This window comes from Suncus etruscus, chromosome 6 (genome assembly GCF_024139225.1).
Source record: "Suncus etruscus isolate mSunEtr1 chromosome 6, mSunEtr1.pri.cur, whole genome shotgun sequence".
Taxonomy (NCBI): domain Eukaryota; kingdom Metazoa; phylum Chordata; class Mammalia; order Eulipotyphla; family Soricidae; genus Suncus; species Suncus etruscus.
This window is the reverse complement of record NC_064853.1, coordinates 73,611,608-73,624,238: the sequence shown is the minus strand read 5'-3', so window position 1 is coordinate 73,624,238 and position 12,631 is coordinate 73,611,608. Positions and strand designations below refer to the sequence as shown.

Genomic DNA, 12,631 nt, shown 5'->3' with positions numbered 1-12,631 from the left:
TTGGATATTGTATGACTGAAATTCAATCATGAAAAATTTTGTAACTTGTATCTTATGGTAATTCAATTTTGAAAATTAATCAGAAAAGAATTAATGTGATCATTACTGATGCATAAAATGATTCAATAAATGTCATATCTTTCATTTTCTTAAACAAAAAAAAATAATTTTTGTCCTGACATATTATCTCTTTCCTGTGGAATTCATGAGAATAAATCAAAGAGGGATTCTCTGAGTACTGAGGATGATAGTATTTTTTTGTGCCAGAATTGGTATCAAAGATGAGAGATAACCACTCAGCAACCAATTCTCAACTCTTCTCAATGTCACCAATTCCTGCCAGGAATCACCTCTAAGTTTAATAAATTCTGAATACTAGTCCAGTGAAATGTGTGCTTTTAACAATTATCAGCTGCATAAAGTTTTATGCTACTCACTTATGTGCCATGAACCATATGTCCAAGATTTGTTCTCAATTTCTCAAATTAGAACTGAACTCCCTACAGTCTTTTTAAGAGTAAAGTTTTAAGTTGCAAGAACATATGAATCATTAGTATCTGTTGGCTCTGATTCCATTTGAACCAATGAACGCTGCATGTGTTGAAATGTTACCATATGAATAATATTTCTTCTAATTCATTGTATTGTTGCACTTCTAAATAGAACCATGATACCAAGATTTTATAACCTTTTTTAACCATGTTCCTCTGTGAGAAATTTTTCATTGTCTCCCAACACACATATACTAAACTGCAAAAGTTTTATGAAAATAAGATTTTCATATTACACACAATGCAAAGTTATTGTTTTCTACTCTATTACAGTCATTTTTTTTAAATGCTAGTCCAGAGTTGGGGATGCATCTAAGTAAAAAGCATTTACTTTGTATGTATGGGAATAACCTTATATGTATGTATTTATACATATATTTATGTATATACCTTGTATGTATGTATTTACCTTGTTTGCTCTCTGGCATTTGTAAGGTAATAATGTTCAGAGATGATAGAGATGAGGGTCAAGAGGATCAGTTCATGGTAGGAAGCTTGCCACAAATAGTGGGAGGGCGCAGTTAGGGCAGAAAACGATCCACTTTTACAGTGATAGTTGGAAATGATCACTGTGGACAAGAACTGAGTACTAAACAGCGATAAGGTGATATGTACAGTACCCCTTCTTTAACCATAGTGCAAACCACAGTGTCTAAGAGGGAAAATAAAAGGAAGCAAAGAGAAAGAGGAAGGGATAAAATGCCCACTCCAGAGGCAGATGGAGGAGGGAAACTAGGGACATTGGTGGTGGGAAATGTGCACTGGTGAAGGAAGGGCGTTGAACATTATAAGACGGAAACCTAATTATGAGCAACTTTGTAACCATGGTGGTTAAATAAAAAAGAAATTTTAATGATAATTCCATCTATTAAATCACAGCTACTAAATCTTAGAATCTATGTAAATGACTTGGAAAGTGGTAACAATTTTCAGCATTTGGGAATAACCCCCAGAAGAGTTTAATATACATAACAGATGAATCACTAGTGCAATCAGTGGGTTTTTTAGCACACAAATAGGTCACGTCTAGCAGTTTGAAAATCAGACAATGCATGATGCTAGGCATGAATTTTCAAGAAAAAGGTCCTAAAGAGAGCATAGAAACATTCCTTTGAAGGGAGGCTTCATTGATGTCCCAAACATTTGTCTTTATTCTATCTCACTCTGTATTTCTTCCCCTCTCTTCATGCCTCCCCCCCTACCCCACCATCCCTTGCCCCTGTCTCTGTTCTCCCTACCGCAATATCCAGCTTGGATCTGACCTGGCGAGACATGCAGCATCTGACTGTGCTCACCTCCAAACGGAACCAGCTTCATGATGAGGTTCATCAGTGGCGACGGAATGGGGTTGGCCTGGAATTTAATCACCTTTTTGGCTACGGGGTCCTTGATGCTGGAGCAATGGTAAAAATGGCTAAAGACTGGAAAACAGTGCCTGAGAGATTCCACTGTGTAGGAGGCTCCGTGCAGGATCCTGAGTAAGTGGTTCTTCTACATTGAAATGCACCCAGATGTGGTGCCATGGTATTGGTGACAATGTGTGCGTCTCTCTCCATGTCAGGGAGATTTTGATTCAGAGACAGGCCACAGTGGAGCTGTAATGTGGCTAAACTTCTGGAGTCTCCATTTATAGAACACAATTATGTAACTTAAAGTCATGTCTGCTTTTAGTTGTATACCTTAACAATGTTCCTCCTTTCTGCCATTATCTTAAAAGCACAAATTAACCAGTATAACCCACCCCCAGAGAAGTAAACAGAACATGGCCAACATCTCAGTAAGGCTCTTTATGCCTTTTTCCTTCATCAACTTACAAGTTCTTCAAATTATTCACACTTTATAGGTTACTTTGTCTATTTTATATTGACTATGAATTGAATTGTACACCATATTTTTCTTTATTTTTAGAATTGCTTTCTCAGAACGGTTCTGCAATGTTTAGAATACATTTGTAGTTTATTCACATTGTTGTGTTCTATTGTGAGATTATCATATAATTTATTCGTTCTACTTGTGGGGAAATATAAGGACTTAATTTTATTCTCACGCAGATCTGTAGCCATTTGGAAGGATGTGAGCAATAAGCAACTGTCACAGCCTTCTTGATCCCGACATTTCAGGGAATTCTCGAGATTCCCAGGAAAGTGGGTGAAGGATTTGGTGAATGACAAAGCCACACTCAGTAGTGGCTGGGAATCTGAATTGTGTATCTTTATTGAATGCTACAGAGATGTATTTAAACTTGAATTTTATATATGAGAGACCGCTGTGTCTGCTTTCCTACAAGGTTGAAATAATTGTACTTTCTTGTTAGCAAGAAGCTTATCAGTACATACGATTTGATCTTTAAGTTTCTTCACAACAGACCATTCACAAGCCTTTATTGTGGATACAAACCTTCTGAATGATAAGCTTCAATTAAAAGATAGAGGGGAGTTGAGCAGAGGCTTTTCTGGGCTCAAAAGGGAAAATTTTAACATCTCAAAGTTTTTTACTCCCAGGCTGGACCCTGAGTGTCAATTCTGATATAAATTAAAAGATTAGCAGTTTTCCAGGTGTTCCTATGAAGGGTTCCTTTCATCTGAGTAAGCAGACTGCTTAACACTAACTTCTTAAAACACTAACTTCATTTTGAGGATTAGAAAGTTATTTTTTTTGTTTCTCTTGATGCTCATTTTCCCAGGTAAAGGGATATTTAACAAGGCCATATTTGTGTTACTAATTTTGTCATTTGGAGGAAAATGTTCAACTATAGGCATACTTAGCACAGCAACAGAGAGATTCTTATTAGGCCAAATAATGTTTGCAACTATTACTTAACGAAGCTTGAGAAATACCACCCTCACTTTACAAGGAAGTGATCTCTTTTTGAGGTCTTTTCTCAACCATCCACGCTGGTGGGGGTTAGGGAGCAGTGGGCCTTCTGATTTTAACTTTCCTTAAACTGTGGCAATAGTAAGCAACTACATTAAAACAGGGGCTGGGGCTGGAAAAGATAATTCAGGGCACTTACCTTGCATGTGGCTGACATGTGTTGGATACCAAGCATCCCATTTGGACCCCAAGGCCACAAGGTGTAGTTCCTGAGTAAACACTGAGCAAGCTGGGTGTGGCCCAAAAACAAACAAGAAAATAAACAAAAGGTAGGCTGTAGTGCAGGGGTCTCAAACTCGAGGCCTGCGGGCCGTTTGCAGCCCTCCGTACATTTTGTGGCCCGAGGCCGGCCTTCAAATATCGCGGTATTCGCGATTATTTGCTTACCGAATAATCGCAATAAAAATCGCATTAGTAAGAAAAAAATCGCATTAAACATTCGCATACCCTGAGCAGTTCCGTTCGGGGTATGCAAATGTTTGATGCGATTTTTTGGCGATTTTTTTCTTACTAACGCAATTTTTTATTGCAAATATTCGGTAAGCGAAATCCCTTATGTGTCCCTGCCTCACCCCGACTTTGTCTCCTGCGGATCCCAGGTAAATTGAGTTTGAGACCCCTGCTGTAGTGGAAGTCTCTCTCACGCACACCACCATCCCGGGGGAGGGCAATACTGATCTGGAAGCAACACTGACACAGCAAATAATCCATACAAAGTTGAAGAGATAAAACAGGTTCAGGAAACTTCCACCACAAGCTCACTGCAAGCAGGCAAAGATACCAGCCAGTAGACAAGCTGTGGAACTGAAACTGCAAGCAGTTTCTCTGATATATGGTCTTTTTTGGGAAGAGAGGGACACCCCCATTGGGAGGAGAACAGGTAGGGGTAGGGGACCAATCCACAGGTACTTCCAGTCCATGAGCGACAAGCACAGTAAGGAAGAATTATCCGGAATAGAGTGAAATTCAGCAACATAGGCTGATCTATCTCATAGTCCTCAACTTGCCACTCACTAGTGTCATTGTTCACTGCTTACCCCACACTCACGCATGACAAAATACTTCCCCAGTCCAGAGGTCTCACAAGAGCAACCCTGAAAGAATTATGGGCCTGGAGCTCTACCTACAAAGACCTGAACTCAGACACCATCTAGTTGACTCTGGGACATTAACATTCCTAAGCCTCATTTCACAGATAAAGAATATATGAGAGAAAGACAAAGTGAGTGCCCCTCATTCACAGAATCCTACCCCTTCTATAACCTGAATTTTTTTTCATTTATCGCAAAGAGGGAAACATTTTCATTGTGTGAAACACACCTTTACCTTTACAGATGTTTATCTAGTAGCAGTCTTGATGCATGAGGGAAGCAAGATGTCCTCAGAGAGTGAGCTGCACACCACCTATGTTCACTGAGAAGAAAGTGGCATGGTAGCAGTATGGAAGGAAACAGCTTGCTATGCTCTAGGCCTCCTTGTCACGGTGTGTCTGGATATCAGACTTCATTTTCTGAGACTTCACTGGCCAAGATGAATGGGTCCCTGAAGTGCCTTTAGCTCCATGTGTGTGATGGGGAATAGAGGAAGAAGGGCTGAAAAGGAGAACAATATCTTCCCTAGTCTCAGGTTAGGCTTATTATCCTGTTGGGCTTAAGTGTTGAATTTGGAGTCAGAGACAAGGCTGGAAATAGGTTCTTCATAACTTTCATTTGAGAGTTAGGGAATCTGGGGCCCAGAAATGGGATTGTTCCAACAGCTCACAACCAGATAGAAACTTAGTTCAAGATTTCCACAGTCAGTTCATCTCTGACTCTTCTGGGCTCTTCACATAAGAAGGGACTCACCTGATGAATCCTAGAATTTTGTCTGAGTGCCTGGCATTGCTCCTGGCACTTTGTAGTCACTTCCCCCACAATATTCTGCCTGGCTGTGCTTATCTTACAGTTCAGTTTTGGGGGACCACAGAGTGACATCCTGTGCTATTCCTGGTGCCATATACTCCCAGAACGGAACTTGGCACCTCGCATATGCAAGGAAGGCATGTACCCCAGCCCATGGAGCTATCTTCCTATCCCTGGCACAAGATAAATATTTTGAAAATTCCTTCAGCATCATCTACGGTGCAAGGAAGATAAACATTAGCCACGGACAACTTAAGATGTATTATGGTGAGGGCTCTGTTTTGCTTCATGCTCTCATTTCCCTTGTCTACTCCCACTCCTGAGCCCATGTTCTGATGCAGCTGATTCAGGCAGACATAGGTTGTGGAGCCATCAGATGAGACTGTGAGGCTCAGAGGGTAAAGGCCACTGTATATAGTGATTTGAGGGGGCTGGGCTGAGGAAATCACCAACCATATAACCACCATTTTCTCTGACAGAATGGTCTCTAAACGGGATAAGTGGAAACTGTCAAGTTGATGGATTTCCTTAACATTAATCTTCCTGAAGAAGCAAGTCAATTTAAAAAGCAATTTTCTGAAGAGACTGTATCAGGACACTCAGTGATAGGAACTTGACTGAAATAAAAGTGGAGGATACACTGGTCATGAGTATATGCACTAGACCAGCCCCAGGCAGTGAGCAGAGCAAAAGCAGTCCATCAGCCTGGTTCCCAAACAGAATGAATGCACCACACAAACTGTTATCCAAACTTCCCTGAATCCCACAAACAACTGTTTTAGCCCTTTGAAGTCTAAATTTTAAGTGAATTTGGGAACAATTCCCAAAGGTGACCACCTGGAAGGAATGTGAGAAGTAGCAAGGTAGAGAAGGAAAGTAGGTGCTTACCACATAGATGGAAGCTTCCAGTGATCCAGTGTCTTCCAACACTATTACCTCTTTTTGTAAAATATGTTTTATAAGATGCACATTTCAAAATATCTAAAATGCTAAGCTTCAAAACAAAATTCATGGGTCCGGAGAGATAACACAGCGGTGTTTGCCTTGCAAGCAGCCGATCCAGGACCAAAGGTGGTTGGTTCGAATCCCGGTTTCCCATATGGTCCCCCATGCCTGCCAGGAGCTATTTCTGAGCAGACAGCCAGGAGTAACCCCTGAGCACCGCCAGGTGTGGCCAAAAAAAAACAAAAAAAAAAAAGCAAAATTCATGTCAAGACAATATTTACATAGGCAAAGTTTAAGGAAGGCAAGAAACTAGTAACATGTGCTAGTATTAAATTTGGGATTTTATCTTTTGAACTTGTTTAACCGTACAAAAATACAAACAATAATAATAGTAAAACTTCAAGACTTAAATTATTTACTCAAGCTCTCCTGATTCATAAGCAGAGAAACAGAATTCTCATTTAAACAGAATTATTTTTTTTTTTTGGTTTTGCTTTGTTTTTATTTTGGGGCCACACCTGATGACACAAAGGGTTACTCCTGGCTATGCACTCAGAAATCGCTCCTTGCTTGGGGGACTATATGAGACACTGGGGGATTGAACCGCAGTCCATCCTAGGTTAGCGCATACAAGGCAAATGCCCTACCACTTGTGCCACCGCTCTGGCACCTCACGTAAACAGAATTCTAACTTCACAAAAGTCTAAAGTCATTGCAATAAACCAAAATACACACAATCAATTCATAAAATTCTCATATGTAGATTTATTTCTAGTTCATGGTACTTTGAATTTATGACCTTCAAAGGAGGTCCTCTTCAGAAAAGCTATATTGGGTTGTATGGAAAGACAGCTGAGAACTGCTTAGATTGGCCCCTCTAACTCTGGGACCAAAGAGTAACCCAAGTAGACCAAAGACCATAGCTCAAGTTTCCTGAACTTTTTTCTTTTTTTTTTTTTTTTTTTTTTTTTGGTTTTTGGGCCACACCCAGTGACGCTCAGGGGTTACTCCTGGCTATGTACTCAGAAGTTGCTCCTGGCTTGGGGGACCATATGGGACGCCAGGGGATCGAACCGCTAGGCTAGCGCTGGCAAGGCAGACACCTTACCTCTAGTGCCACCGCGCCGGCCCCAAGTTTCCTGAACTTTGAAAGGACTGTTCTTTAATAGGATTTATTTACCCAACTTTAGCTTTTATAAGATAGTGATAATGATCACCTTCACAATAGATTTTATTTGTAAAGGTATTTATCACTTTATAAAGGCATGACAGGGGCCAGAGATATAGCACAGCAGTAGGGCATTTGCCTTGCATGCAGCTGAACCAGGATGGTTGGTGGTTCAAATCTGGCATGTGGTCCCCCCGTGCCTGCCAGAGCAAATTCTGAGTGCAGAGCGCTGCCGAGTGTGACCCAAAAACAAAACAAACAAAAAACCAAAAAGGCATGGCAACCTCATTCAGGATGACTACCTTAAATGCTCCAAAAACATAATCTTAAGCTTAACTTTTTTTTTTTTGAGAGATAATCTCAGGAAATATAAGTGAGGAAACAAAATAGGAAAAAAAAAATGTGACTACAGAGTCTAGTGGTGAGCAGGAGAGCACCACAATGAGGCTCAAGCCCATTAAGGATTTTGAGTTGTCCCACTGGGAATGACGGTGGCAGGGAATTTTTATCCACCAAGTACTACCAAACAATGGGAGAAGGTTTTCTCTGAAGGGTTAAATCTCAGAAACTTTGAGGCTTCTCTGCATATTGGCTGAGAAATCTCCCATGCAGGAAAATGCTCCAAGAAAGGTACTAGGGAATGCTGACACCCGAGGTGGTAAGGAAAACCCACAGATAAATTTACAGGAGAAAGGACCATGAGCATTTACCTACATTTACCTTCTTCAAAGAAGACTCAGTGCGAACAAATGGCTCACCCAGCTCAAGTGGGAAATAGGAATTAAACAGGAATTAAACAAAGTCTGTGTGATTAACCCCCAAGTTTCTGCCCTTTTCTGCTCTCTGATGCTGCTTTCAGACCCTTGGTATAGTGTGGCCACTCCTTACCATATATTTCCTTATCACTTTGCTTCCAGGAAAATACCATCTGCTGGAAAGTTGGTGCTGACCCTCACAACTGACGCATGTGAGGGGAAGGAGAATTTCGTCCGATACCTTGAGCATGTCCAAGCTGTAATCACAGTCAACGCAACCAGGAGAGGAGACCTGAACATCAACATGACGTCCCCAATGGGTACCAAGTCCATCTTGCTGAGCAGGCGTCCGAGGGATGACGACTCCAAAGTGGGCTTTGACAAATGGCCTTTTATGACCACCCACACTTGGGGAGAAGACGCACGAGGAACCTGGACCCTGGAGTTGGGGTTTGTTGGCAGTGCAGCCCAGAAAGGGGTGCTGAAGGAGTGGACACTGATGTTGCACGGCACTCAGAGCGCCCCCTATATTGACCAGGTGGTAAGGGATTACCAGTCCAAGCTGGCCATGTCCAAGAAGGAGGAGCTGGAGGAAGAGCTGGATGAAGCTGTGGAGAGAAGCCTGAAGAGCATCCTGCACAAGAACTAGCTCTGCTCGCCAGTCTCGCTGCCTCCCTCCCTCCTGCTCCCCTCTCTGCCTCTCTGTCCTCACTCCACACTTCCATCAAGCATCTAGCAATGACTTACACACATACACACACACACACACACACACACACACACACACACACACACACACAAAACACACGCACGATTCCAATTTCTTGATCTGAAGCTGCACTCACTGTTAATGATGATTTTCATTCCAATGGAAACAGTCTTTTTTTATTCTATACCCCAAATACAATGTTCCCACAAGCACCTATGCCCTTTTGGTCACTCTCAATTCTTTCTTTGGGTCATTCAAATAGGTGATATCCTACAATTAAAACTGAGATAAGAATCCTCAGATTCTTATCTGAGAAAAGGTGAAAAAAATAAAAACAATATGACTTCAAGAACATTTCTTGAGATCCCACTGGAAGGTCCTTTTACCTAAAAATATAATCAAAGATGATATACTCAAAGGGTGAGTGCTGAATCTATTTATGATACAAGATATGTTCTAGATTATTGAGAGAAAGATGGTTTAAGATAAAAAGTTTTCAGGGATATAGACTATGAAGGCATGAGTGGAAAGAAAATCCTAATTATGAGATAGGGAATAGTCAAAAAGCCCGGGCATTGGAAACATAACAACCAATACTACATAATTCATCCTACCCAACCAGAGAGATAAATAGAAAATCTAAGTAGCTTGACTGTCTTTTCCCCACTCACTGGTCTGAGAAAAACTGCTCAAACCCTCAAATATCTATTAATTTCATTCCAAATCCAATTTTCTGGGGTTGTTTACACAGCTATCAAAAAAGTAAGACACATTTATCAGATAACATGATAAAAATGACTATCTTTAGAGGTTTTTAAAAAATCATTCCCTTTATTAATTTACTTTGGAGTGTCTTCATTTGCTGTAAGCGGGGAGAGGAATATTTTTGACAGCTCTCTGCACATACACTTAGACTTTGGTTCCAATTCATATCATGGGAAAGAGACTAATTACCTCTTCTTATTGTGACTTCTTGGATGTTTCAGGACAAGAACTCTGTTAGGGAAGTCAGAAGGGCAGAGGGTTTGTTTGAACCATCTTCATCCATTTGTGTCCCACAGAAAGGGGGAAATGCTAACTTACTGATCACGTAAAGCCTAATGTGGCAAGAGAAGATCTCTTCCATAGAGAAGCACAGTTACTCTCTTGGCCACTCAACTATCTGTGAGAATGTTTAATATGTACTCCAAATGTGACCTTCCTTATTACTCTTTATAACACAAGACTCATCATGACCAAATAGAAATGCTTTCTGCCCTGCAGTGACTTTCTTTTCTTCTCCAGGAATTGACTCCTCATCCCCATTTCCATGCAATGCCTATTACCATGAAATATTTGTTTGATTTTATCCTCAAAACTGAGCAACCACTTCTGGCTACATGTGGCTTTTCTAAATGAAGCAAATGACTAACACTATAACTTCAGGAGTCAATTCTTGGTCAACAATACTGGGTTACGTTCCTTAAAGTTGGTAACTTCAAAAAGATAAATTGGAGGATTTATTTTCTATCTCTCTTCCCTAATGTTGGCATGAATTTCTGCTTTCTCTAACACCATATGACCTTCCCTATAAAATGCTTTAAAATATAATAATATCATATCTATGATTTTTAAAAGAAATTTAATACTTGTGAAGATCTTTTTAAACCACTTTAGATTCCAAGACAAAAGTGAACAGAAATCATCACAAATTCATTGCACATTAACAGTCTGAAATAAACCAAAGGACATTATGTGTGCATGTGTGTATAAATGCACACAAAAATATATACATATGTATATTATATACATGAGTGTATATGTGTGTATATAAACACTTCTATAGACATATACAAACATATACTAAAATATGCATATGTGTATTTATTGAAGAAACAGACACCATCTTCATCTCAAAAAGAATATTCTGATAATATTAAGATAATTCTGGCTGAAGAAAAAGACGGGTGAAAAAGTTCATCATTTCTCATTACATCAACTCTGTAATTCTGCAGCTCTCTGTGGAAACATCAGAAGTCTTATATAGCAGCAAAAGTATAAACCAGTTTGTCCATATTTTCACAGTTGTGGTATTATTTATGAAATTAGACAGTAGTTTATCAGCTTCTTAATAGAAATGGCAAGTTTTGATATGATTATACAGTATATGAAATATATAGAGTGATATATAAAAATTTGGTCTTGATAAAATATTTTGCTCCAGTATTAACACTAAGAAGTCTAGAGAGTGAGGTTTTTATGATACCCTGATACTAACTCGAGATATTTATAACCATTTATTTTTAAAAATAAGCTACTGATAATTAATCAAGTTAATTGTTACTCCCTGTGATAAAATTTTATAAGTAAATTAAAGGAGATATGTTGTAAATTAGGAGATGCAACAATAAAAAAATTACCTTCCAGATTATGTGGAATGTGATATGTAATACACAAAAGCATTTCCATGCATTCCAGAAGCAGGTGATAAAATGTTGCCAAAAGAAATCTAAAGGCTTGCCTTCATAAATATGCATGATTTATAATTATAAAATAATTACTTGCAAATTAGTATATACTGCACTATTTTTCTTTTATTTTCTTTTTCTTTTGTTTGGTTTTGGGCCACACCTGGCAGTGCTCAGGGGTTACTCCTGGCTCTGCACTCAGAAATCACTCCTGGCAGGCTTGGGGGACTATATGGGATGCCAGGGAATGCAGGGGAACAAATCCAGGTTCATCCCAGATTGGCCATGTGCAAGGCAAACATCCACCATACCACTGTGCTATCACTATTGCATCATTTGACAAATTCAAGTTATAGCCCTTAAATGGGCTTTACAATTAATGGAGAGTCAAAATTAGCTTTTTCAAACAGAATAGAACAGACTAGAAGAGAGCACTCCTATTACTAACATGCATTTTTCCTGAAATATTCATTCAGGTGTGTTTGTATATATTACTTTTGTTTGTCTAAGTATAGATGTACTAAGTATAGAGTACTCACAATATAAAGTTAATGTGTGGTTTAGGTTGAAAATGATATCAAAAATATTTTGGAAATTCTATTCTAGATTGTACTTACCAGGTTAGACTAAGTTATACCATAGTAACAAATGGTCCCAAAGCTTAGTGTTTTAACACAACATAGGTTTATTTAGCATCCACAGAAATTCCACAGAGGGTTCATGTCTCAAAGCTACAAACTTCTCTGCATTGTTTCAGGGATTCAGATGGCTTCCATCTTCAATCCTATCATGAGGTACTACAATCCCCACACAGTACAAAAGATCCCAAAGCACAAATCCAAAGAGGATGATCAATTGAAAGAAGTCATGCATGTCATACTGCAAGTTGGTCAGTACTGACCAGTAAACTTATCTACATGTAAAGCATCTAGGCCAAGTAGTACATTCTTGATAAGCATCAGTATCTCCACCACAGAGAAACCTTGCACTACTCTTAAAAATTCCTGTTTCAATACTATTACCATGGCAACACTTCTTCATGTATGGTACCAATAATATGACAAACTCTCCTGGGTCCTTGTGGAACCACGAGCTACTCTAGGAAATTTTAATGGCTCTTAAGAAAATGTTAGGGATTGGAGAAATAGTACAGAGGATAGAGTGTTTTGCCTTGCATGCAGCCAATCCAGGTTTGATCCCTTACCATAAAGTTCTCCAAGCCCTGCCGTGGTGATCCCTGAGTACAGCTGGATGTGACACAAAAAAAAAAGAAAAGAAAAG

General features: G+C 39.5%; 1 protein-coding gene across 1 annotated transcript in view; it reads left to right on the top strand.

Annotated features, from left to right (window-relative positions):
- The window catches only part of PCSK2 (proprotein convertase subtilisin/kexin type 2), a 296,376-nt gene extending 287,261 nt beyond the window's left edge, over positions 1 to 9,115 (top strand). The window contains exons 11-12 of the mRNA XM_049774336.1: positions 1,802 to 2,029; positions 8,357 to 9,115. Coding sequence (XP_049630293.1) covers positions 1,802 to 2,029; positions 8,357 to 8,843 — 715 coding nt within the window. The 3' untranslated portion in view covers positions 8,844 to 9,115. The remainder of the gene's footprint in view (positions 1 to 1,801; positions 2,030 to 8,356) is intronic.
- The last annotated feature ends 3,516 nt before the right edge of the window (positions 9,116 to 12,631 follow it).